This window comes from Pyrus communis, chromosome 10 (genome assembly GCF_041283825.1).
Source record: "Pyrus communis isolate YQ-2024b chromosome 10, ASM4128382v1, whole genome shotgun sequence".
Classification (NCBI taxonomy): Eukaryota; Viridiplantae; Streptophyta; class Magnoliopsida; order Rosales; family Rosaceae; genus Pyrus; species Pyrus communis.
The window spans coordinates 3,870,531-3,895,407 of NC_142574.1; the positions used below are offsets into that span (position 1 = coordinate 3,870,531).

Here is a 24,877-nt window from a genome sequence, read left to right on the forward strand (position 1 = left end):
CATTGAGCACCTAAAATGAGAGATGCAAATATTTTGAAATGGAAAGGTTATATTGGGACCGAAAATTTCTCCAGTAACAAAATGTAAATTATTTATCTTTACAAGAAGATAAAAACAAAAAGAGAAATTTTATTTGAACTCATCTAACCTTTTTCTACACCAAACTTACTCTATAAATCCATATTATTTTTAATTAAATAACTAATATCTCTTTAAACCCAAATTTATTACCTAAAGTACCCTCCCATACCCAATTAAAATGCATATTTATCTTTACACCCATTATAAAATAAAATCTCAAAAAAAACTCGAAAGTCAAAAATCATCTGAGTCCTTCATCTCCCCTCCCACCTTGAGCTATTTAGATACAGAGCTTTGTTTTTCAAAATTTTCTCTGCATTTTTTAGCTTCACTACATCTTATTTGATTTTTTGGTAAAGTTTCAAAATTCCACTGGAGCTCCGTACAGCATTATAACATTTTCCATGGCTGCTGTTTTTTTATTTATTTGTGTTTTGGAGAACAAATGTCAATTAGAACGGCAACAAATGCAAAATGAAGTTGAAGTGAAAGGAAGAACAAATGTCAATCAGAATGGCAACAAATGTAAAATGAAGTGAAGGGTCCTCCAATCCCCATGGGACATGAGCCATGGATTCATGAATCATGCCACACTCGTTGACTAGGACGTGTATTGCCTGTCCAGATGCCTCCTCCACACTACCTTGTCTTCTTGCTTCATTTGTGTCTTGTTTTTAATCAGAGATTTCTTACAACAGAAATAGATCCTCTCCGAATCTCTTATACCAAAGTTACCGGATTAAGTGATCCGGACTTCTCAAATTTTATCCAACAGCTCACCTATTTTGACTCCTTAAAAGTTGTATTAATTTTTTGCCGTTGGATGAAATTTGAAAAATCCAAATTACTCGATCCGGTGACCTTGATGGAAGAGATCCGGAGAAGATCTCTTTCCTCTTACAGCCGAAGCATCTAGGCTAAGTTGATAACAACAATACATTGAGTGGTATTGACACATATTTTATTATTTTAAAGAGTAATATATATGTTTATTTATTTATTTTATTTTTTTGAGTTTTAAAAAACAAAGAACGCATGATATATTTTTATCAGGTTAAATTAGAAACTGAGTACTCACTAGTGAATATTTACGTATATCTAGTTAATAAGTAACTACATGAGTAGTGCAGAGTCACTAAATATATTATTTTCAAATAACTCATTTGCAGTAGTTATATACAAATTCTCACAAATTCATGCATTGCATCTAGCAGACTCAAATCTCTTTATCTAATTTTTGTTGATATTGCGACATTGGAGAAGAGAGATTTAAACTAAGTGACACATTGTGGCAGTTATAACTAGGCATCAAAATCGTTATTTATATGCCTCTCAACTTGATACTTTTGCTTACAAATAAAGAGAAATATTACTGCAGTATAAGTGACTTTATATCTATAATTTATAGTGCATTTTTTGTGAACGTAGCCTACAAACTGCAAAGTTGTAGCTTGTGGCCTAATCTTCGCACAAAAGGCATTGTCCGGTTACCTAAATAACTTTTTCACAAGAAGTATCAAAGGAATAAGAAAGTTTCACAAGGAAAAACCATGGACCACATTCATTGATTTATGCTAATAGTTGACATAACACACCCATACAGACACAGGTAAGAATAAATTTGACATAAAAAACATTCAAATGCACCCGCCAGGCGGCATTGGTACATTTGCATATGTAGCTGAGATTTGCAGTTCCAAAACTTTGAGTTAAATAAACACACGAGCTCATTCAGCACTCACTCATGCACTATAACCATCTGACCACATTGCAATCTACTGCTGCGAAGTTTCTCATAGCCACTGTACAACAAAATCTGAGATCCCAGAAACAGGAGGAGAAAGGCATATGAGAAGCAACCAAAATGGGAGAGGGAGAGCAGAAGAGAGAGAATACAGGTAGTGATAACTTACAGTACATTCCGCAATCAGAAGCACAAAAGTATATCAGTCTGCACATTGTTGTTCTTCAATTTCAGGATTTCGATATGGTAGCACATCCCTGTACATTAAATTTTGCTAAGCCCTCGGGTTAAAAGGATATAGTAGTTCTTCGGACCACCCACTGTACAAATTTGAATGGGAAATAGGTCATGGGGAAAAAATTATTTACATGATTATTGTTTATGTGCTAATCCTAGAACAATGGCCTATAAAAGTGAAGTAATTCTTTATAAAAGCTTTCAAATGATATCAGTAATCTTAAGCTCAATTGATTAAGATTTCAGAAGATATACTTTGGAGATGAAAATTTTAAGGCCCATTTAATAACCATTTCACGTTTAGTCTTTTATGTTTAATTTTTGGTAAGATATAAGAGGAGAAGAGATGAAATGAGGTGGACAGATGGTGAGAGAGATGTAGAAGAAATGTATATGGAATGTTACACAACAGGAACCTAAAACCAAAAACTAAATACAAAATTAAGTTGTTTTCACACTCCTCCCACCCTTTCCGAGTGGTGATAAAAAAAAAAAGACATCAGCTCTTATATTTCCTAAATCTCTCCCTACACAAATCCTAACATCTGACACAACTGGAATGACCCATACTCTAAACATTAGATAGAGGGATTTGTAATGACTAGATGTAATGCACTTCGCGGGGTTTGTAAATGACTGCATGGAAGAAGTCATTTGAGAATCCCTTGTTTAGTGGTAAGTAGAAAATATTCATGAGCTCTATCAAGAAGACGCATGACGAATATAAGCTTATGTATATAGATTATGTAGACAAATAATGAATTAAACAATCTGAGAGCCAGGTGAATTATAAAAATGAACAAGGTTGCATCATGGTCATGCATATATATACATGACAAATTCAATATCTTGATGTAAAGAAATGAATTATATTGAATAAGGACGTGTGTTAGACAAGGACACTGTAAATGTGTTGCCTTTATATTGTGTATCTATCTTACTCATACATTAATTCATTTTTTTCTGTAGATGATATTTTGTTCATGCACTTTATAGTATTTCAAAATTTCAGAAAAGTCATAGTTATGTAACGGACATGTAGAATGAAATTTATAAAATTTGAGAAATGTACAGGCAAGACAAATCAGTAAATTAAAGACCTCATCCTCAAAAAGTACCGCCCCACCTCCCCAAAACCCCAATGGGAAACAAGGAACAGATCATGAACTTGTTTCTGTCATATGGAAAGTTAAAAGAAATTACCTATCAGCTTAGCCATTTGAAACAGATGCTCTTTGATGACGGAAATCCCTGGTTTCTTCCAATAATTTATAGAAGTTAGACAGAGTTGCAGAATCATTGCTTGTATCTCTGGTAAGCAACCACTCTTCTCTAAGCTGAACATTGACATCCCTGCAGAAAAGTGTGACTCAGGAATATCAAGAACTATGGATTACAATAGAGCAAGGTAACAAGATAACTCTGAATAACAGGATTATCCCTGGAATTTAATGATAAAAGAAAATTAACACAGCAAGCATAGCAACTACCTCCTAAGGGAAAGAATCTCGTAGTTCCTCCTTAGGTAATCAGCATGTTTTGTTAGGGCATCTTGAGCATACTGTCTGCCCACAGTTCTGACTGCAGCTGTGTTTAGTAGGTTTTCCAATGAACCGTGCTTTTTCAAGAGCTTTAGGGCAGTCTTCTGACCAAATCCAGGAGCTAGATGTTGGATTCCAGGAACACCATCAGCGTGATCACCCACAATGCACCCTAGACATTAAGTTAACAGAATTACAAAACATGTTATGGAAGTGAATACATATTACATTAAGAGGGGCTTGGTTTATCAGACAGGAATGCGGCCTAGTAAAACCACTCTGGGAGCTGACAACAGTAAACGAACTGACAAATTAAGAAGAAATAATCACTGTCTCCCCTTATGTGTATGTTTGCATGTGATCAAATGTTTTACAAAACATTGCAGTACAGTTGCTGTGCAAATTTACTTCCGTTAATAATTATCTGAATATGTCAGTGTTCACTCTACAACATCCTAGCGAATTTAATGAGTATTTTTAATTAAGCCATAAAAACCATAGACTATATGAATCAATGTGTCTTATATAAAAGTGAACATTCGCAGATATAGCATTAGCATCTATGCAGAAAACTGTCCAGGATAAGATACATCAACATCATAACTGGCTCTGGAAACAAAACTGGAAAACATTTATCATTTATGAAACCACCACATTATAATTATACTTACTAAGGCTCAAATCACAGCATGGATCACAGTTATACTGAGCAATGTAGTGCTTAAGAGTGTAAAACGACCAGCGTTCTAACTCATCCAGGGGCACAACAAGCTGGACATCTTCCGAAAGCAATTGCTTAAAATCTTTATCAGGAGAGGCAATCACCACCCGATATCCTGTTTGAAGAACTTTCCCAACAAGTGTAGCTATAACATCATCAGCTTCATGACCTTCTACTTTTATGACCTGCACCACTTTATGTTTAAAATAACGAAAAGCAGAAAACCAAAATATTTGAATTTTATCAGCTACAGGCCTTTTTGAGAGATTTCATGTTTTAAGCTTCAATTCCACTAGCTTCAGGCATGGCTTAAAGAATCCAATATGATATGAAGTATCCAGACCAATAAAAAATTATATATCAAACGACTCAACAGTTAAAAGGATACAATTTTAAAATAGAGAGCAAACTGGTTATTGAATTTTTATTTCAAACAACTAGAATAAAGAAGGTAAGACTTATGGCTCCTGTATAAAAGGGCAGCCTGTTGTATCCCGTCTTAATGAACAGCATTCTTCACCAACTTGTTGTGAAGGTGCAAGACTTTATGAGTAAAGAAGCGAGAATTAGGTATGTGCGCTATGCTGACGATATAGTTCCTTGCCCGTTCATAGATACAAGTATATCATGTTTATATAGGAACTCATTTGAAACTGATTCAAATGAGTTCAAGGATTATTCTCTTTCTTATAAAGTGATGGTTGTGTTAGCAGTAGTAAAATGAATTTGGTCCAGCTTTAGTTACTTGTTAGGTAGTCCTACTTGAGAGGTCTTAGCTAGTTTTGCTAGTTGGTGGATTTCTTATCCACTTGTAATTCCTTCTATTGATTCAATAAAATTCTATCGTTTCTTCTCAAAAAAAAAAAAGAGAGTTTACTTATAGTTATACGTTATGTTTGGTGCGCAGGATATAATTGACAAATGTGAAAGAATTACATTAGACTGGAATCCATTAGATCCTGTATCTTGTATTACGTGTAGTATCAGATATGAGCTCCAAATAGGAATGGGTTCTACAAAAGATAAAATCATTACTGAGACTTCATAAAAAATATTATAAGGGAGATAATGCTTGTTGCAAGAATATAAAAAGTTGGTAGTGGTGGTAAGTGGTGGCAAGTGGCAACTGAATCAACAATGATCATATAACCACAGTGGTGATAGTGGGGAAAACAGCCTCAGTGTAGGTGGTGGGGTGTTAATTCCTTGGTCGTTTTAATGCCTTGGTGGTAGCAATAAAGGTGGAATAAAGTAGTGTGTCGACAATGAAAATGACGATAACAACAGTTGGTCACATTGGCAGTCATAGTGCTAGTAATAATGTAGTTCAACTGTGGTAATCCTAGATACAGTAATCCCACCCTCCGATGGAATTTTTTATCCTCTATGTGGTGGACTTCAAAGTACACAGAATTTCCATAACCTTTTTCAATTGCAGAACCAACCACTAGATATGCATACAAGTTTTCTATCTGTAAATGCAGTCTTTATTTACTGGAAAAGCTTTACAAGAGCTTTGTGCATTTTTTTTCCTTTTAAATTTAGAAATTATTGAAGCACAGCAGGTTTGGTGAATCTTTAAAAGTTATAAATCTTATTTGGTATTCCAGGTCGAGTTTGCGAGTCATCCCTTGTTGGCATAGAAGAATTGTTAGTAGCCTTTAACGAAGTGGAGCCTTCTATGGCCAATTAACAGACCAGTTGTTGAGATGGCTCTTTGATTAGTCTCGTACGATCCATCTCTTTCTTTACTCTGTTAGAATTTTTTTGTCACTTTATAATAAACATCATGTTAATGTTTGTGTACTTGGTAGTTGCCCCTCAGTGTTTACTTATTAAAAAGTTAACTTTGATTAATGCTTCCAGCTCTATAAATAGATCCATATTTTCTCTAAAGATAATATTACAACCTAATGTAATGATACGAAAATAGGGGTTCACTCACAGGCACATTGCATTTTCTAAGAACGTTGGTGATGACTCCATGTGACCTTCCAACATGCCCCTTTGAAAACTGTCTTGTGAATTTCCACCTGTGTGCTTTATAAGATGGTAATAACTGTCTGCGGTGCTCACTTCCTCCTTCGCCATCAACAACCTGCAAGTGCAGAATTTAGAAAAAAATACATATAGTTACTATTACCAAGATTAACCATCATGATACAGCATTAGTTAATTGTAATTTTAATGTTCAAGTTCAAGTTCCGGGAATCTCAACCCTCTACCCTCTACAGCTGAAAATCATGAAAGAATAAGATTATCTTTCCAGGGAGTCTACTCGGACCAATGATTTATCACCGTTCCCTTCATGAAAATACGTGACTTGTGCATCGCGGAGAATATGTTTCTGCTTGGGTTTATCATTTTTAAGCCTCTACCGGGTCAAACAATGGCACGGCCACTAACTACCTTAGAAATAATAGGGAAGTATTATTCTCCATAAGTGGTTTATAACCCGAATAAGCTAATACAACTCTCTGAAAATGAGACGAATTATAACCAACCCCTGGGTGCCTAGAAATAAATAAAAATAATGGCTTATAGTGACATCATAAACTGCATCATAACCCTTTAATAGGGCAATCAAAATTCCCTATAAGCATCAACAAAAATATTCAGGAGTGGAGCTACATAGTATCCTCCTGTGAAATATATTTTGCCAAGCTATTTATCTTAACCAAATTTTGATAAACTTTATAGTGATGTAAGGAACATGAAGTGCATTATCATAATATATGCTCCAAACATCAGAAATGTAAGTTTTTGGAGGTTGTGAACGTCGAAGAAAACGATTTTAGTTTAAATATGAAAGAGAGAGTGGCGAAAAAACTCGTGAAGCATTTCATCGAACACATGGTGCGCAAGTGGTAAAGAGGACTTACAGCAATAACAGGGTTAGATAGGCTAACTTGATTGAAAAATAAGGAGACCCAATGAGCAAAAGCGTGTAAGCTGGGTCTGCTTCCAGCATAGCAGAGAGGATTGACGTCTAAAAAGAAGACCCTTTTCTTGCTTGCCTTGTTTGGCAACACTACTTGTTGTCCATCCTCAACCGTTTGTTTATACCCACAAGCACTAGTAGTAGTAGAAGAAGAAGAAGAAGAAGCTGCAACTCTACGAATCTTCCATGGTTTTGTCTTTGTTACCACTATTGTGCGACGAATTGGATGATGTGGGCTTACAGAAAGAAAGGGTCTGATATGAACGCCGGTAGGAACTGCAACTTCTACCATTTCCAATAAGAGTAATTTTGACGTTGCAACTTTAGAAGCTTGGATATTTATCCAGAAAAAAAAAATACAAATTGAACTAAATTTTAATTTTTTGAGAGAAGAAAAGAAAAATAAATAAACGTTATGAATCATTTTCACGTCGCACCAAACTAGGGGTGAGTTTGGTTTTTTCTCAAAATCGAAAACGAAATTGAAATTACTATTCGGTTCAGTTTAGTTCGGTTTTTATCCAAAATTATTATTAAAGTGCTCATGTATCCACTTTGTGTATGGATTCCATTGAGTTAGCATGGAGTCCTAATTTTTTTTATGGTTTTGTTGAGTTGGTTTGAAACCCTATATTCTTCTAGATTATGTAGATTTGGTCCGGTATCTCATTTCCGATTCGGTTTCGTTAAGTCGATCAAAAACCCTATATTATTAGCATAACATTGATTTCATCTAGAATCCTACTTTCGTTATGATTTTGTTGAGTAGTCTGAAATAGGGATGGGGAAGGGCCGGGCTAGGCCTAAATTTAAAGGAATCTGACCCTACCCGTTTTAAAATGTAACAGGGTGGGCTGGGCCGAGTAGAGGGATTTTGAGTTTGGGAACTAAACCTAACCTGACCCGTTTCAAATGGGTCAGTTCAGGGTGGGTCCACGTGTCCAATCGTTTTTTTTTTTCTTTCCAGTTTTAGGCATACTGAGATTGAAGCAGAAGAAGGAACGGTTCCGGTGCCGATCGCGACAAAGACTCCTTCGCCTGACAAGATTTCACCAGAGCGATTCAACGAGCTGATCGCCGAGCTGGATTGCGAGGCGGTGGAGAATTCGAACTTGGATTTACAGGTTCAGTTTAACTTGCACACTCGCCACTGCCCTACTTATTTTCGTACCAGCGCCACTGCTCGTCCTCCTTACCACGATCCTGTTAGCCGACTCTTTTTCACTCGACGACCTCAACACAAAGGTCGAGAACCCACTGTCGTCTCCATCATCGTCGAATGACGCCCGCTTGAAGTCGCACGACCTCCTCGTGGTTTGGTTTCGATCGAGCTTGATGATCATTATGCCAAAATCGACGCCGTTTTCATCCTCATTTTCGTCATTGAAGTAATCGATTAAGGCTTCATCGCCGAAGTCCTTGGGGAGGCGTCTGAGAAGAGGAGGGAGAGAGCCGTTGTTGTCCTCGTCTTCGTCGACATTACCTTTATAGACCATAGTGGCGTAGAGGTCGGATTCCTAGTCGGAGCTCTTATGCTTGCTCTGTCAATCGGACTCGGAGTCATCGTCGTCGTGGATGACTACCGTTGAGTAATCGGGTTTAGGTGAGATTTTTCAGGTCGGGCGAGCGGTGGGGATCATATCCATTTTTGATTGGGAGTGAAAGATAGGGAGATAGAGAGAGAAAGAATGTGTTAGCTAAAGTTTGAGAGACTGACTATAAACTTGCAGAGATAAGAGGGCGAGAGAGTAGTTGCAAATGTGATGTCATCGAGGACTCGAGGTTGCTGGGCCATCCATTGCAATTACAAATAAGGCTGGTTCGGATCGGGATCTCGAACCGAAACCCCTAACCCGAATCCCAAACTAAAACATTTCGAGATGGGATTTTATATCGCAAAACCGAACCGAAACTATTCATTTCTCGAAATTCGGGATTCCTGAAAGTGTTTCAGGATTTTCAGGAAACTTCAGGATTGGGCCTTGAAGCCCAAAATGTTGGGTTTTTTTTTTTTTTTTTTTTTAACTTTTTACAATTTTACGCTCTTTGAAAAGTAAGCCCACCCATTTTTCAGGAAAAAAAAAGTTAACAATTGTAGGCTTTCAGCCCACTGCTCGCACAACGCACCAGTTTCAGTTTCACAATCACATAAATAAATTCAATTCAATCAAAATTCACCACAATTTCATCTCATAATTTCAATTTTCATACCAAGCAAGCAACAACTAACAAGTTAAGCTTAAGTTCACAATTGTCTACCAAACTAGTTAATTAAAAGTGCATGCAACAAAAATGAAATAAGTTAAGTTTTACAAACCAAATTTCCGAATGAATTTAGATTAAGTTACAAATCAAAAGCAAAACATAGTTTATAAGCAAAAAAGTGCATGCAACCAAAATGAAGCTTAAGTAAGTTCATTCCCTTTGGCCCATTAGGCCCCTTCCCCTTGTTGATGAATGACCTGTTGCCGTTGATGGTGGACCCCTTCCTCTTGTTGATAATTGAACCCTCCTTTGTGTTGGTGTAGATGCTCTTGAAATGGGTGGTCACAGAGGTAGTGATGGGCGGCATTGAACTTGAGGTGGTGGAGGAGGTGGCATTTCACAATAATATATCACAACCACAGTTCAACATATATATAATATTCATATATCTCTGTTTGGGCCCAAAATATTCTTGTGGAGCTTCTGAACTTCTTCCCTTGAGGGATCCCGATCACCCCGGCTTAGCGTTTCGACGGCCCTTTCGTCGAATAGTGCCTTCAGGTCGAGAGGAGAAGGGTATCCGGAAAGGGCGGCGTCAATAGGAAGGCCGGTCGGGGAAGTCCCAAGGATGGCCGAGACGTCGAGGACTGTGGGACCGAGAGGGCCGAAGGGCAGGACCATGGTGTTGGTGGCCGAACACCATAAACTCAGGGCCGCCATGAGCAGCTCCTTATCCATGGCAATCTCCATGGTTGACAGAATAATGGCATCGTAGATGCCGAGAGCCTTCCATTCCTCGCCAAAGAATGTGCTCATTCGGTCGACCCAGGCGGCCCAAGTCGTGGTGGTCGAGGGCCAGGCTCCCTGAGGCTGCGCCAGAGTCCACTTTGACCAGTCGAACCCCTGCAGCAGAGGTATTAAACACTGCTCCTTGAGCAGATTAGTAACAGACGACGGCACTGCGTCTCTGAAAAGGGGGCCCAGAATCTGGTGGGTGGTGGCCATGTCATTTTCAAATCGCAGCGTCTTAACGGCGCCCCGATCAATGAAATCTTTGCACTTGTGGACCTCGTCAGAGAGCTTCGAAATAAAAGAGGCCATTGGTAGAGATGATATGAGATAGTTTGGAAGAAGAAGAGATTGCAGAGGGGAAAACTGGAGAAAAAATCGCAGAAGGAAGAACTGGAAGGATTTTTGCTTGAATGAACAGGAATTATAAAATTGGAATTTTGGAATTTATGAAAGCGTAAGATGCGAATGACAGAAGTGTGGGTATTTATAGGCTTTTCAGAGTGAAGATCAAACGTCTGGAATTCGAAAAGCACTGGTTCAAATTAGGGGGAAACTTAACTGGGAAAGGTTCCAATCATTTCAGATATTTTGGGAACCTGCGAAGATGGGATCGAGGAGTCGAAAATCCAGGACGCACGATTGCGTGCGGCGTCAGTTTTAATGCATTAATAAGGATAAGACGTTTCAGTTAGTGCACGGTTTCGAGGCCCATGATTGAAAGCTTTTAAGAACGGCGGAGAATCGACACGTGGCCACGCGTTGGGGGCAACGAGGAAAGTGCAATCATGTCTCATAAATGTGCAGAAGTAATGGTCATTAAGGAAGTAAAGTCCAAAAAAGCAATAAACGTTTTCGCTTCTTCAAGGCCGAGGCCCGACCAAGAGTTAACAGTCGGCGATCTCAGAAGCGAGGGGGCAATGTTTGGGCCCAAAATATTATTGTTGGGCCGAGCAGCAGGATGTGCTCAGCCCAAGGTGATGATAAATATTATAGGCCGAATAATAAATCCCGGGCCAGCTGGCAGGGTCGCCCAAATCCTATCCTAAGTAGTCCAGATGAATAGAAAAGGTCGAGGAAGTCCTGGTACGACCAGGATTCTCGACCGGCAAGGAATGAAGTCCCGAAAAAAAAGAAAATTCAGAATCCCAGTAGGAGTAGGTTTGTTCGAGTTAGAGTCGAAATGGGACAAGGACTCCCAATCCAAATCAGAATTGGTTTCAAGGAATGGGGCACTATAAATACAAGAAATTATGCAACAGAAAAACCCCTTCAAATCAGCATACAATTGCCCTGCACAGAGCCTCTCAAACACCTTGAGATTTTTCCTTTTCTTTTCCTGCCGACACACATTCAGTTTGGATAAACAGCACTGTGGAAGCACCCAGCGAGCATCTTCAGTTTGGATAAACAGCACTGCTGCCGCAGAATCAGCCGACCAAGAAGCACCTTCAGTTTGGATAAACAACACTGCATCGAGGTCGACCGGTTATCTATCTAAGTCTCAGTCGAGAAGGGTTTTTGAACCTTTGTTGGCAGAGGTCACCTTACTAGCCTTCTCGGCATAGTTAGGTGTTACGAATTGCATTACTCGGCGTACTGGACGCCGAGTGGTTTTATGATTGGGTACTCGCAAGTAAGTTTCAGGGTTCGGCATTCCGACGGCCGAACTACGTTCACCATCAAGACATACATCACGTTTGAGTACCTGTGCCCATATAGTTTGGTCTCGATTCGACGTGCTTATACTCTTACGAATATAATCACAGTGACCGAATCGGGCTTCGACGATTTGTGAACTCCGCAGAATTAGCAGCCTTGTCTTCAGGCTGTAGAACCCAGAGACCAAGAGTGTTCCTTCCTTGGTCGCAATCGCAAGATAGAGAAGTCAACGATGCGCTCAAAGCTACATCAACAAATTTTACTCCTTGGCCAAGCTCGACCGACAAGTTGGCACGCCCTGCATTCGACCGAAGGACGTAGTTAGATTATTAGTTATTCGGCCTGCGCGCCACGTAGGTTTTGTAATTTTTAGAGTCAACAATCTCATATACTGATCAAACACATATATATCACAACCATAAATTGATCCATAAACTGACAGGGTGCACATTCCATAAACTGATCCATAAACACATATATATCAAACACATATTTATCTCTGATCCATAAACTGACAGGGTGCACATTCCATAAACTGATCCATAAACACATGTATATCAAACAAATGCAGTAGGAAACTAACATGCTGCACAGTTGGCAATAAGAGAATAGGCTAAATAGCTATGGCGTGCTTTGATGAAAATGCTTTGACAGTAACGAATGCAGCAGGGAACTCAAAATGTGTTAGGAAAGTGACAAAAATAGTAAGTTGGTATTGGGTTGTTGGGTTTGGAAAAAAAATTGTTTGGAGTTTCAATTGGTTTTAATAGAGAGTTGGGTTTATCGAATCAAGCCTGGTTATTAAGATAAAAACAAATGTTAATTAACACGTTCGATCAAGTTCGGTTTGGACTGGAGTTTTCAAAACTGAAAATTTAGAATTGAAGCGAGGCCCGTTTGGTCTGGTTCATAACATGGGTTTGACCAGTTTTTAATTAACTCAATTTTTTTTGGTCCAAAACAAATAACTTAATTTTTTTGTTTATATTTATTAGGTTGGAAAATGTTAAGAAAGCTCTCTCCAAAGTGGAACTCTTCGTCTTCTTATGTTTTTGGCACAATCTATGTGTCAACATTATAAAATATTGTGCTAAAAATTAGAAGTGACGAAGGGTTCATAAAAAGTCCAATTTTAAGAAAGTATCCTTAGCATTTCTCTTGCTAGGTTTGAATATGTTTTCTAGTGCACCAGTTTTATTCCCCACTCTTAGCTAAGCACTTACTAACGTAGTTGTGTTCGTTTTAATTAGTAAATTCGCGTGTATTTTTGAAAAATATTTGCACTTTTCGCACACTCTTTAATTGATGAACTAAATTGCATGTTTTTAGAATTTCAACATATAATACACACATACTATATTGTCACATCTCAGCCCGGGACGGATCGCTATCCGGGCCCGCTCCACCACTGTAGCATGATATTGTCCGCTTTGGGCTTACCATTCCTTCACGGTTTTATTTTTGGGAACTCACACGAGAACTTCCCAATGGGTCACCCATCCTGGGAATGCTCTCGCGTGCCACTCGGTTAACTTCGGAGTTCCCATGGAACCCGAAGCCAGTGAGCTCCCAAAAGGCCTCGTGCTAGGTAAGGATGAGAATATACATACACGAGAACTTCCCAATGGGTCACCCATCCTGGGAATGCTCTCGCGCGCTACTCGGTTAATTTCGGAGTTTCCATGGAACCCGAAGCCAGTGAGCTCCCAAAAGGCCTCGTGCTAGGTAAGGATGAGAATATACATATAAGGATCACTCCCCTGGGCGATGTGGGATGTCACAATCCACCCCCCTTAGGGGCCCGACGTCCTCGTCGACACACCACGACCAGGGTTAGGCTCTGATACCAAATTGTCACATCCGGGCCCGGGGCGGATCACTTCCCGGGCCCGCTCCACCACCGTAGCACGATATTGTTCGCTTTGGGCTTACCATTCCCTCACGGTTTTGTTTTTGGGAACTCACACGAGAACTTCCCGATGGGTCACCCATCCTGGGAATGCTCTCGCGCACTACTCGCTTAACTTCGGAGTTCCCATAGAACCCGAAGCCAGTGAGCTCCTAAAAGGCCTCGTGCTAGGTAGGGATGAGAATATACATATAAGGATTACTCCCCTGAACGATGTGGGATGTCACAATATCGTATTTAAGTACTTTCAAGTATAATACACGTTATTTAAACATATTTTTCAATTTAACATATTATTGAAAAAAAAATACATAAATATTTTTAACAAAAATTTGCAAATAATATTTATTTTAACAAAATATTTAAATTATTTATAGAAAGGAAGCATGCCAAGTGGCCATCATCAACATTGACACCGGTAAATTAGTTGGAAGTTGGAACCTCCGCCGGCCTTTGGTTTCGATGCATTCGAGAAACTCACACCCAAATATCACCAACTTATCAACCATGAAATAAACCCACTAAACAAAACCCCTTCCCATCCAAACCGCCTCGTTCCCTCGCCCTCTCTCATTCTCTGACTGCCCGCTCCAATGGCTCACCTTCTCAACACCTCCTTCATCCCCAGCTCCCAATCCCTCCGCCGGAACGCCACTTCCTCTGCGCCGCCCCTCATTTCAGGGCGCCGGAACAGGGCCCAAGTCCAGGCCAAGATCCGGGAGATCTTCATGCCTGCTCTCAGCTCCACCATGACTGAGGGCAAGATCGTCTCTTGGGTCAAGTCCGAGGGCGACAAGCTCTCCAAGGGCGAGAGCGTCGTCGTCGTCGAGTCCGATAAGGCCGACATGGACGTCGAGACTTTCTACGACGGTTACCTGGCTTCGATTATGGTGGAGGAGGGCGGCGTCGCCGCCGTCGGTTCGGCTATTGCTCTGTTGGCCGAGACTGAGGACGAGATTGCCGAGGCCAAGGCCAAGGCCGGTTCTTCATCGGCAGCTCCAGCGGCACCAGCACCGGCTGCAGCTGCTCCGGAGCCACTACCGGAGAAAATTCCGGATAATGTGGGTCCTGCGGTGGTCCCTAAGGCGGCGGCTACTGTGGTGGCGGTGGCTTCGACCCACCCGGCATCAGACGGAGGGAAGAGAATCGTGGCGTCGCCGTATGCGAAGAAGCTCGCAAAGGACTTGAAGGTGGATTTGGGGTCAGTGGTGGGAAGTGGACCACTGGGGAGGATTGTGGCTAAGGATGTTGAAGCTTTTGCTGCTCAGCCGACGGTGGCGGCTGCTGCTGAACCGAGTGTTGGGAAGTCAGCTACTGCTGTGGCGGCGGAGGCGGGAATTCAGTTGGGATCGGTGGTTCCTTTTACGACAATGCAGGGGGCTGTGAGTAGAAACATGCTTGAGAGTCTCTCAGTGCCAACTTTCAGAGTAGGATACACTATCACCACTGATGCGCTCGATGCTCTGTACAAAAAGGTAACTTTTAGTTTTGGTTTTCCAGAAAATGTGCTTTCGGAATCATTTCACATGTTGCAAGAACAATGCTAAATTCTTGTTGGGTTTAAAATTCAAATTCATTGTTCGTTAACGCTCAGCACTGAAAAGATGGTTTTTAGGTAGTTTCAATTCAACAATTTGGCTGCTTAACATGACAATCATCAAAATTGAGTCTCTACTAGATAATTCGACATTGTCTTGAAATTGTAAAGTGATTTCTCCTTTCCATTTCAATGAAGACTATGTAGTTTATAGCATGCTATGTGCTTGCATCGTTAATAAGGTTGTATTTTATTTCCAAGAGAATGTGGCTTACTCGTCGAGAATTGTGAAATCATGACAGTGGATTCGTAAGTTAAGTTTACCACGTTATTCTGTTATAATGAGTAGATGTTATGATTAATTTTTTCTAGATCAAGTCCAAGGGAGTTACCATGACAGCATTGCTTGCAAAGGCTACAGCACTTGCATTGGTCAAACATCCTGTTGTCAACTCCGGCTGTAGAGATGGTAAGAGCTTTACATACAACAGCAGCATTAACATTGCAGTCGCTGTGGCAATCGATGGGGGATTGATTACACCAGTGCTTCAGGATGCGGACAAGGTTTGGGCCGTTTCATTTTCGATGCTTTATAGTAGTGGTTTCTTTTATTTTGAGGAGGTGGTTGGTGGTCCCGATGCTTGAAATTTTAATGGGTCAGGTTGACTTATATACATTGTCGAGAAAGTGGAAGGAGTTAGTCGATAAGGCCAGGGCCAAGCAGCTACAACCTCACGAGTACAATACAGGTACTATTATTACTTACCTAAATGCCTAGTAGCCACACAACATGTCAAGCAGAAAAGGAATGAGAGTGTTAGGTTTATTTTCTATTACATTGTCATGCAGAATGAAATGTGAAAATAAACAACCTTTGCATGTGAAGTTTTTAAAACTTGTATAAAGATGCTTCAAAATTCATGATTATGTCTATCAAATTTAGTAACTACTTTTTCGATCAATACAAAAAATTATGTTGCTAAATTTGATAGAAATAATCATATTCATCGAAATGTAGTTAACTTTTTCGATCAATACAAAAAAGTATGTTCATTTGGAGAAAAAGAGATTTATGTGCACTGGCATTCACTTAGTTTTGCTGTGGGTATGCATATGGGATTAAAAAACCCTTTTAATCTCGTCAATATTTCTTCTGGAATTATTTATGGACTATTCAGTTTGTAGGATGTTATAAATTGTTCCTTCAAAACTTTTAATTACTTAGCTAAAGTATGACATGGAATAATTCAATTTATGCTTTATCATGGTATGAAATGAAACACCAAAGCTGAACAGTGGGAATGAAAACAAGGTGATCATTGATCATGCAGTCAGCGTTTGTTTTCCTCAAGCAACAATGCCTAAATAATTTGGTTGCCTATGCTCAGACTCTCATGTTCCCCATAACATGTACATAATCAGGCTGTCAGTTAGGTTCATGTAATTGTCAAATTAGTACCTAACACTGCGTGTAAAGTTCTTTACAAGTAGGAAATGTTGGCTTCCTAAGTTGGTTCGTTTCAATGCTTCAACTCAATCTTGGCTCTTTGAGTTCACAACTCCCATGTTTGACTCCAAGATTGACCAAGAAGCTTTGGCTGCGCCATTAGAATTTTGTGCCTCATTGTCTTTCTTTTTTATTCAGAATCTCAGATCACCAAAACAGTCAGAATGCTGATTAGAGCAACAGTGTCTAGAATTACTTTTAATGATGTAGTTTACAAAGCCTGTTCTTTCTGTTACCTTTTAACTCTGTGATGTGTTCGAAGGTTCTGGCCCTTATTTTTTAGTCTGCCGTATTATTAGGCCCTCAGAGAACCTTACTATGGTCGAATACCTGCGTACGTTCTGTCTCTGTTTTTGCTCAATTCAGGGTTTCTGCCATTTTTCCTCCTAATTTTACTTTTGAGTTTTGGTATATGCACTTTAATAGATGATTTCGGAGTTAGAATATTGTTCATATAATCCTAGTTGTTGGATTCTTCAAGAGAGAAATAGTAGCATAATATACTATGCTTAGCGAAGGCAGGAGGCAACTAGAAATTTTACTAGATTACTTGAATGTCTACATGTAGGTTACTTTTTCTTGTGTTCGTATATTATCTTTTATACTTGTTTTATTGACATTCAAGGTGCCCATATTTTTATTTCTGATTTAAGAGACAACTGTTTGCTGTTTTTTAAGGTACTTTCACTGTTTCTAATCTTGGGATGTTTGGTGTTGATCGGTTTGATGCTATTCTGCCACCTGGAACTGTAAGCGTTGTATTTTGTGCCTTTTTCCTGATTTATTTTCTGTTCAGGTGATAATGCATGTTGTATGTTGGTTATAATATTTGTGCGTTTCTGGTTTCAATTTTCACAGGGAGCAATTATGGCTGTTGGATCATCTCAGCCTACTGTTGTGGCTACTAAGGATGGTCGGATTGGACGGAAGAACCAAATGCAGGTAAGAAATTTGAAAGCTATACTAATTGGTATGATACATAAAAAGGAAACTAGGAATTCTAATTCTTGGAACATGCAATGATTTACAGGTAAATGTTACTGCTGATCATCGTATAATTTATGGCGCTGATCTGGCTTCATTCTTACAAACCTTGGCCAAGATTATTGAGGACCCCAAAGATCTTACCTTCTAGTCTCGAAAGGTCTAGTCGTCACCAATTGATCCCCGCTTGGCTTTCAGAATGTCTGGGATTTTTCTCCGTAGGATCTCGTCAGGCATGCTTCTGCCGTTGCTAATCATTTAGGTTTGACGGGATGCTTGTTCAATTCTATGACGAATAGGAAAACAATTTTGCACATTAATGCATAATGAGTTTTAGTTCCAGTTCATCAAAGGTTCTATCATAAAATCCTGCTGGCCGTTGTTTTTTCTCAGTCGTTTTCCGGTTTTTAGAGTTGGCTATTGCATGAAACTGGTTATTGAGGTTGTAGAAGTATGTATTTGTAACTTAACAAGCGTATCCTTGATACAAACGTATTGCTACCGAAATCCAACTCACAAAATGTTTTTAGGACTTCGTATGTATCGTGCCTATTTTCAACTAACATGCAGCAGTGGTACAAGCAGCGCATTGTTTATATATTCGCGTTCAGTTTATAAATTTTCTACATGTTACATTACTTCCTATAGTTGCATATATTCTATGGCAAGATAAGCTTTTAACTACATCGAACGACTGATATTCTAGTTGTAGGAACTGACCAAAGCTTCGGGTTCATCCCATCTTATGCATGGAACTTGAATTCATATAGCGACGTTGAATCATGCCGCTTTACTTTATCTTGCATTGAGGAGATTGATAAGCACACTCTTCATTCTTGGCCTTGCATCGGGTGACACACTAACACAAGCGAGAGCAATTTTCAGAACCGCAAGCATCTGGCTTCGGACAGCAGTTGATGTTCTGCTGATACTGTAATCAAGAATGTGATCCCTTTTATCTTGCTGCGCTGAGTTACTCAAGACCCACTTGGCCAACTCAGTCCCCTCACTAACTGCTGGCTTTCCCGTCAGCAACTCCAGCAGAACGACCCCGAAGCTGTAGATATTCCCGGCCATTGTTACAACCATAGTGTATGCATACTCTGCCACCACAGAACAGAGACAAATATTCAGACACAGTTACTTCCAAATCCAGCAAGTTACTTAAATAAGCGGTATACTGACAAGTCGGGGATGACTCTGAGAAACAATATTATGTTACTGTAAGGTGAAGAAATCACAGAACTGCATACCTGGAGGAATGTAGCCAACAGAACCAGCAATAGTAGAAAGGCTTCCGGTGCTCTTTGAAGGATCGATCACCTTCAAGAGCTCAGCTTCTGCAATCAAAGGCTCCTTGAGGGACTTGAGCAAAATGCTTTTGCTTGACAAGTCAAGGAGGAGTATTGGACTTGGAGTGCACCCATGAAGAAAAGAAAGACCCTGCGCTACTCCAACTGCAATACTATATCGGCTCCCCCAATCCATGTCCTCACACGAGATACCACGAAGAGCATCAAAAAGGGTTCCTTTTGGAGCAAATTCATAGAACAGATAAGCACTGTCACCAGTCAAGACATAGGCCAGAGGATTCATGACATTGGAATTGCTTAGTTTCCCAAAGACCTCTAAATCCCTGGCAAACCTATCGTGCCTGCCCAGTTGGAATATCTTGTCACTCCAGTTGAGCTTCTTGACAAAGTAGCTTGCTCCAGACGGCATGATGGCTTTGTAGTAAGTTGAAAACCTAGTCTTCAGCACAACGTTTGACTGGTCGGAAACTACTTCCATCGCTTTAGTGAAATCGATGTTTGATCTATGAATACCATTTGAAGTTAAGAGATTGCCCTGGACGACCTCGGGAACAGCAAGTTCTTCCTCTGTTTGCACTTGTTCATCATTAACCCTGTAATTTTGTCGCGATATTGATACGGCAACAATGGTGATCGCTCCAAAAGCGACCACACCTGCTACAAGGGCAAGAACAATTGTCACTGCATATGATTTTTTCTTCTTCTCCAATTGGGGTGGAGTGTTTATTGTTGTTCTGTTAATCAAACCCTTGTTCCCATGTGCGTCGACCATGACCCAAGAAGGGAACTTCGGAATTTCTCCAGAGAGCTCATTGTTAGAAAGTGACAAATGCGTCAAGGCTCCCAATGTAGTCAAAAAATCAGGTATCTTACCTGAGAAATTGTTATTTGAGAGATCCAGAATTTCTAGTCCACTGAGCCTCGAAAGAGTTTCCGGAATAAGTCCTTGAAAAAGATTGCTGCTGAGATTCAAAGTAATCTGTAAATTCGCCGGCATTCTTGGAATGTCACCACTTAATTGATTTTGTCCAAGTTGGAGTTCCGTCAGAGAATTCATGGAGGCAATACCGACGGGAATGGAACCGCTGAGCTTGTTGCCTTGTAAGTTCATGTTATTAAGATTCTGCATGTGTGAAACTGAAGGTGGTATTGAGCCGTTGAGAGAATTCCAGCTGATATTCAGAACGGACAACTTGGGTAGTTGGGTAATTTGAATTGGAATTCCCCCACTCAAATGGTTCGATTGAAGTTTCAAGACCTCAAGACTGCCAAGGTTACCCAAATTTGGCGGCAAAGCCCCAGACAATCGATTCTGAGCCAAATTCAGCAGCGCCAATTTCCGGCAATCGCCCACTTCAGGAGGAATTGATCCAATCAATTTATTGTTTTCCATCTCCAAGTAGGTCAAATTTTCATGTATTGCAATTGCTGCAGAAGGTATCTTCCCATCAAGCAAATTGCTTCCCAGTCTCAACCTCACCAAGCTCGGAGACAGAACTTCAGGTACCGGTCCCTTTAATCTATTATTCGACAAATCCAGAGTCTGCAGATTCCTTGCCAACAAGAGGTCCGATGGAATCGATCCACTCAAATTATTATAACTGAGATCCAAGTTTTTAAGATGCTTCGTAATGCCACCAGGAATCTTCTCATTGAAATAGTTAGAATTTGCTGCAAATCTCCAAAGGCTTGTGATATTGGAAATGCTTTGTGGGATTCCGCCGGATAAATTATTGGCCGAAAGAATCAAAACCTCCAACTTGGAGAGCTCTCCGATCCGAGCAGGAATAATCCCGGTAAGCTGATTTCCGCTAAGATCAACGAGAGTCAAATTCGGATATCCCACAATTTCATCAGGGATAGGACCATCAAACATATTCATAGAAAGCTCAAGCTCCTCCAAAACCTTAGACTTTCCGAGAAGACTTGGAACAGGCCCAGTAAAATTGTTGAAGGTAAGGTTCAAGCTTCTGAGCTTGACCAACCCGTCCAACTCGGAGTCAATTTTTCCACTCAAGTTATTCCGAGCAAAGTCCAGAGCCTCCAACGCCGAAAACCCAACAAAAGCGGGCAGACGACCTACCAAATTGTTCACACTAAAATTGAGCAGCTTTAAGTCACCTAGCTTTCCACAAGCTGAGATAAACCCAGGCGGAATTGTGGTCAGACGGTTGCGGGACACATCAAGAACCTGCAGAGACTCAATCCGACAAACGAGCGGCAGAAACTCCGAGGAAGATATAGAATGCCCGGACAACGAAATCCGGATAACTGATGAATTGGTCGAGGAATTGCACCCGACTCCCTTCCACGAACATGGGTTCGGTTCTTTGTTGACGTCCCATGAAACAGCACCACCAGCAGAAGCGTTGAGGCTGTTGGAGAGATCGATCATGGCGGTTTTTTGGTTTGAGGATAGTGCAGAGAACACCACAGGAACAGGAAGGTAGCAGAAGAAAGACAAGAAGAAATGGAAATTGAAATACAGGACAAGTGAGGTGGTTTGGCGGCCATAGCTGCTCATTTTCCGGCTACAAAGATAGTGCGAGGGAGATTTGTTGTATGTATACTTAATATATGTGATTTTTCAGGTGGAAGGAGGAGAGAGAGAGAGAGAGAGAGGATCAGAGGTAGATGTCTGTGTGTTGGGTTATGGAATTTTTGGGGGAACGGGAAAGTTTGTGGGAGCGAGGAACAAAGTGAAAGGAGAGAAAAATGCCGGGCGTGTTGGTTGGGATAGGGGGAGTGGAGTTGACTTGGACTGTTGACCCAGACCAATGGGTCTGTTTCTTGCAAAGACTTCAGACGGAGAGTTAAAAAACGAGTGGTCTCTGCAGCGTGGGGTGTGGAATTAAACTCCACCAAGCGATTTTCGAGCAGGGGCTTCATCTTATTGGTACGGTGGTACCGTAGTCGGTAAATTTAAATTACGAAATTAGTACGTGAAAAACACGTACGTATGTCCTTGGTCAACTTTGCAAAATTGATATTTTATAAACTTGGCCATTTTCATAAGGGAGCTTTCAAGAAATTTTTTTTTTTTTTTTTTTTTTTGTCAAACGATAGATTTTGTTAGATTAGTCACCGACGGGGTTCGAACTCATGTCGTTATGCAATGACTCAACTCCTTTTCACCACTATGGTAAAGGAGAAATTTTTTATGATGACGGGAATAGGATGGTACACTACGTGTTTTTATGTAAGTGGTGAGAAATTTTATTTTTTAAGTTATTAATTTTTTAACACACATATCCCACAATTTGTATAATGAAACGTGGTGTACCATCTCGTGTGCCGGTCACACTAAAAAATCTCTTGTTGTAAAGGGGTCACTTGCTTTATGAAAAGGGTTTGGGTTAAATTTATTTTAACCAAAAATTATGCTATAACTTTATTTAATGAAAAAAAAAACTTAAATTTTAATGAAAAACCCTCAAATTTTAATAAAGATGACAAAAAAACTTAAATTTTAATGAAATGACACAATTTTGATATAATTTTTTTTTTAATAAAAAAAAAACCTAATGTGTCCATCACAAACAATATTTATGAAATTGAACATAACTATACTGTTTATGAAATTGAACACTACTATATTGTTTATAAAACTTAACGGTATTACACTATTTATGAAACTGAACGGGATTACACTATTTATTGGTCCAAATTCATAAATAGTGCCTAGTTCTTGGTTCACTTTCATAAATAGTGCCTAGTTATTGGGTCCAGTTTCATAACTAGTGTCTCACTCTTGGTCCAGTTTCATATATGGTGCCTAGTTCTTGGTCCACTTTCATAAATAGTATCTAGATCTTGGTCCAGTTTCATATATAGTGTATAGTAGTTGGTACAGTTTCTTAAATAGTGTCTCTAACTTGGTCTAGTTTCATAAATAGTGTCTTCTTGGTCCAGTTTCATAAATAGTCTATTTCTTGATCCAATTTTTTGATTAAATTTTAAAAATAGTGTCTTCTCTGATTTCGTGCATCCTTTGAGCAACAACCACCTTTATGATGGTGATGAGGTGGTGATGCCCATGCCCATGTCGTTCTTCAAGAGATACCCGGTCATTCCTCACTTCTTTTTTACGTTCTCCTCATGAGATATCCAAATCAAACACAACCCTTGCTACGAAGCTACATAGCTTTGTAATCACATAAAAATGTTGGAGCGGGAGTGAACAAAAATGTTGGAGTGGTGAAAAAAAACAAAATTGAAGTGGGTGAAAACCCAAAAAACCCCAATGTTTGAAGAAATTGATGTAACTGGGAGTGCTCATTGAGCATCACCTTGGCGATGATCAAGGGCAGTGCCCTTCTGCTCATTGAGTTGCACGCGCGCCAATAAGGTTTTTCTTTTTTTTTTCCTTGTGTCTTTATCATTAAATAAAGTTATAGGATAGTTTTTGGTTAAAATTCAAAGTTTTGGAGTCTTTTTTTACTAGTTTACTGACTTTTAGCTATGTCTTCTGAAACTCGAAGTTAATCTAATTTTGCTCATTGCAGCTCAAAAGTCGCCACTTTACCTCTAAAACTCAAGTTTGCTTTACTTTGCCCCGTGTAACTCTATTTTGATCGCATTTTGCTCCTGAAACTTGAAAGTCGTCACTATAAAACTCAAAATTCCCTCCACGTTGCATTAGATTTGTTATACTCTTATGTGGATTTGATTTGGATGCACCAGGCAAATTAATTTATTTTTTAGTTTTCATCTCTTCAATTTCTTTTAAACTTAATATTTTATGAGTCTAGAATGTTAACACATAATGGAGATTTATAATCAAATTTATTGCTTACGTGGCATAGTCTTATTGGTTGTTGGATCTCACATGTGTTTTAGGATGTGACATGTAAGTTTTAGGAAGAAGAGAGTCCACAAGTTAAAGCGGAACGAATTTTGAGTTTTAGGAAGTAAAGTGATGACTTTTGAGTTACAAGAGTTAGGAGGCAAAGTGAGAGCAAAGTGGAGTTCTACAGAGTGTAGCTAAAAATAAGCTTTTTTGAATTTAATATTCAAAAAATGTTATTCTTATCATATATTTGTACTATCATTTGTATCATTTCTCTAATAAAGATGAAAATTTATTTGTATTATTGAAAAATATTTAAACGTGTATTAAACATAAAAAGTATGTATGTACGTGTAGAACACGTGTATCATATATTAGAGTTTTAAAAAGAAAATTGTTATTAGCACTCTAAAAATCTCATTTTGCACTCTAAACTTTCTATAATTAAAAAGAAAAATACACTTGTGAGGAGTGTAGAATGAGATTTTTAGAGTGCTAATAACAATTCCTATAAAAAAAGTGCAATCTTTAAGATGTGCTAAAAATGTACAATATGCATATTATATGCGAATTTACTAAATATAAACTCAAAGTACATAAAGAAGAGACTCTTGCATTCACGTCCACCAAAATGGGTCATATGAGATCCAAATGCCAAAGAGAGATCAACCAAAATGGGTCGGGTGAGATCCAAACGCCAACAAAAGTTTTCCTTGTATTTTTCTTGAGTGTATATGTAATGTGACACGGAAGCCGATACTTAAAATGATTCCTCAATTCATATGGCCCTATAAAAATTTCTATCGTGTGGAGCCACGCTTGACTAGAAAACTAGATTGTTCAAAAACGCGTAAATGGAGAAAGAAGAAGAAGTTAAAAATACAGATGAGAATGGGAAGGTGCAGATTGATTCCACT

At 39.4% G+C, this 24,877-nt stretch overlaps 3 protein-coding genes across 4 annotated transcripts; 1 reads left to right on the plus strand and 2 right to left on the minus strand.

The window, feature by feature from the left end:
* Positions 1-1,614: 1,614 nt before the first annotated feature.
* Positions 1,615-7,702, minus strand: LOC137729832 (uncharacterized). 2 transcript variants are annotated; one of them, XM_068468877.2, is made up of 7 exons: positions 7,207-7,702; positions 6,270-6,422; positions 4,275-4,509; positions 3,553-3,775; positions 3,266-3,415; positions 1,995-2,145; positions 1,615-1,897 (listed from the first exon to the last, which is right to left on the minus strand). In XM_068468877.2, exons 1-5 carry the CDS (start codon positions 7,687-7,689, stop codon positions 3,274-3,276), a joined length of 1,236 nt encoding a protein of 411 aa, XP_068324978.2. In that variant the 5' UTR covers positions 7,690-7,702; the 3' UTR covers positions 1,615-1,897; positions 1,995-2,145; positions 3,266-3,273. The 2 variants fall into 2 exon arrangements, with proteins under 2 accessions (XP_068324978.2, XP_068324977.2); XM_068468876.2 differs by having other exon boundaries at positions 1,995-2,082; positions 7,207-7,693.
* Positions 7,703-14,203: 6,501 nt separating this feature from the next.
* Positions 14,204-18,390, plus strand: LOC137727913 (dihydrolipoyllysine-residue acetyltransferase component 5 of pyruvate dehydrogenase complex, chloroplastic). The gene is made up of 6 exons (XM_068466778.2): positions 14,204-15,305; positions 15,740-15,931; positions 16,029-16,116; positions 17,553-17,623; positions 17,733-17,816; positions 17,905-18,390. The coding sequence occupies exons 1-6, from the start codon at positions 14,424-14,426 to the stop codon at positions 18,007-18,009; spliced, it is 1,422 nt and encodes a 473-aa protein (XP_068322879.2). The 5' UTR covers positions 14,204-14,423; the 3' UTR covers positions 18,010-18,390.
* Positions 18,391-18,431: 41 nt separating this feature from the next.
* Positions 18,432-22,066, minus strand: LOC137727912 (uncharacterized). Its single transcript, XM_068466777.2, has 2 exons — positions 19,112-22,066; positions 18,432-18,961 (listed from the first exon to the last, which is right to left on the minus strand). The coding sequence occupies exons 1-2, from the start codon at positions 21,693-21,695 to the stop codon at positions 18,654-18,656; spliced, it is 2,892 nt and encodes a 963-aa protein (XP_068322878.2). The 5' UTR covers positions 21,696-22,066; the 3' UTR covers positions 18,432-18,653.
* Between the last annotated feature and the right edge of the window lie 2,811 nt (positions 22,067-24,877).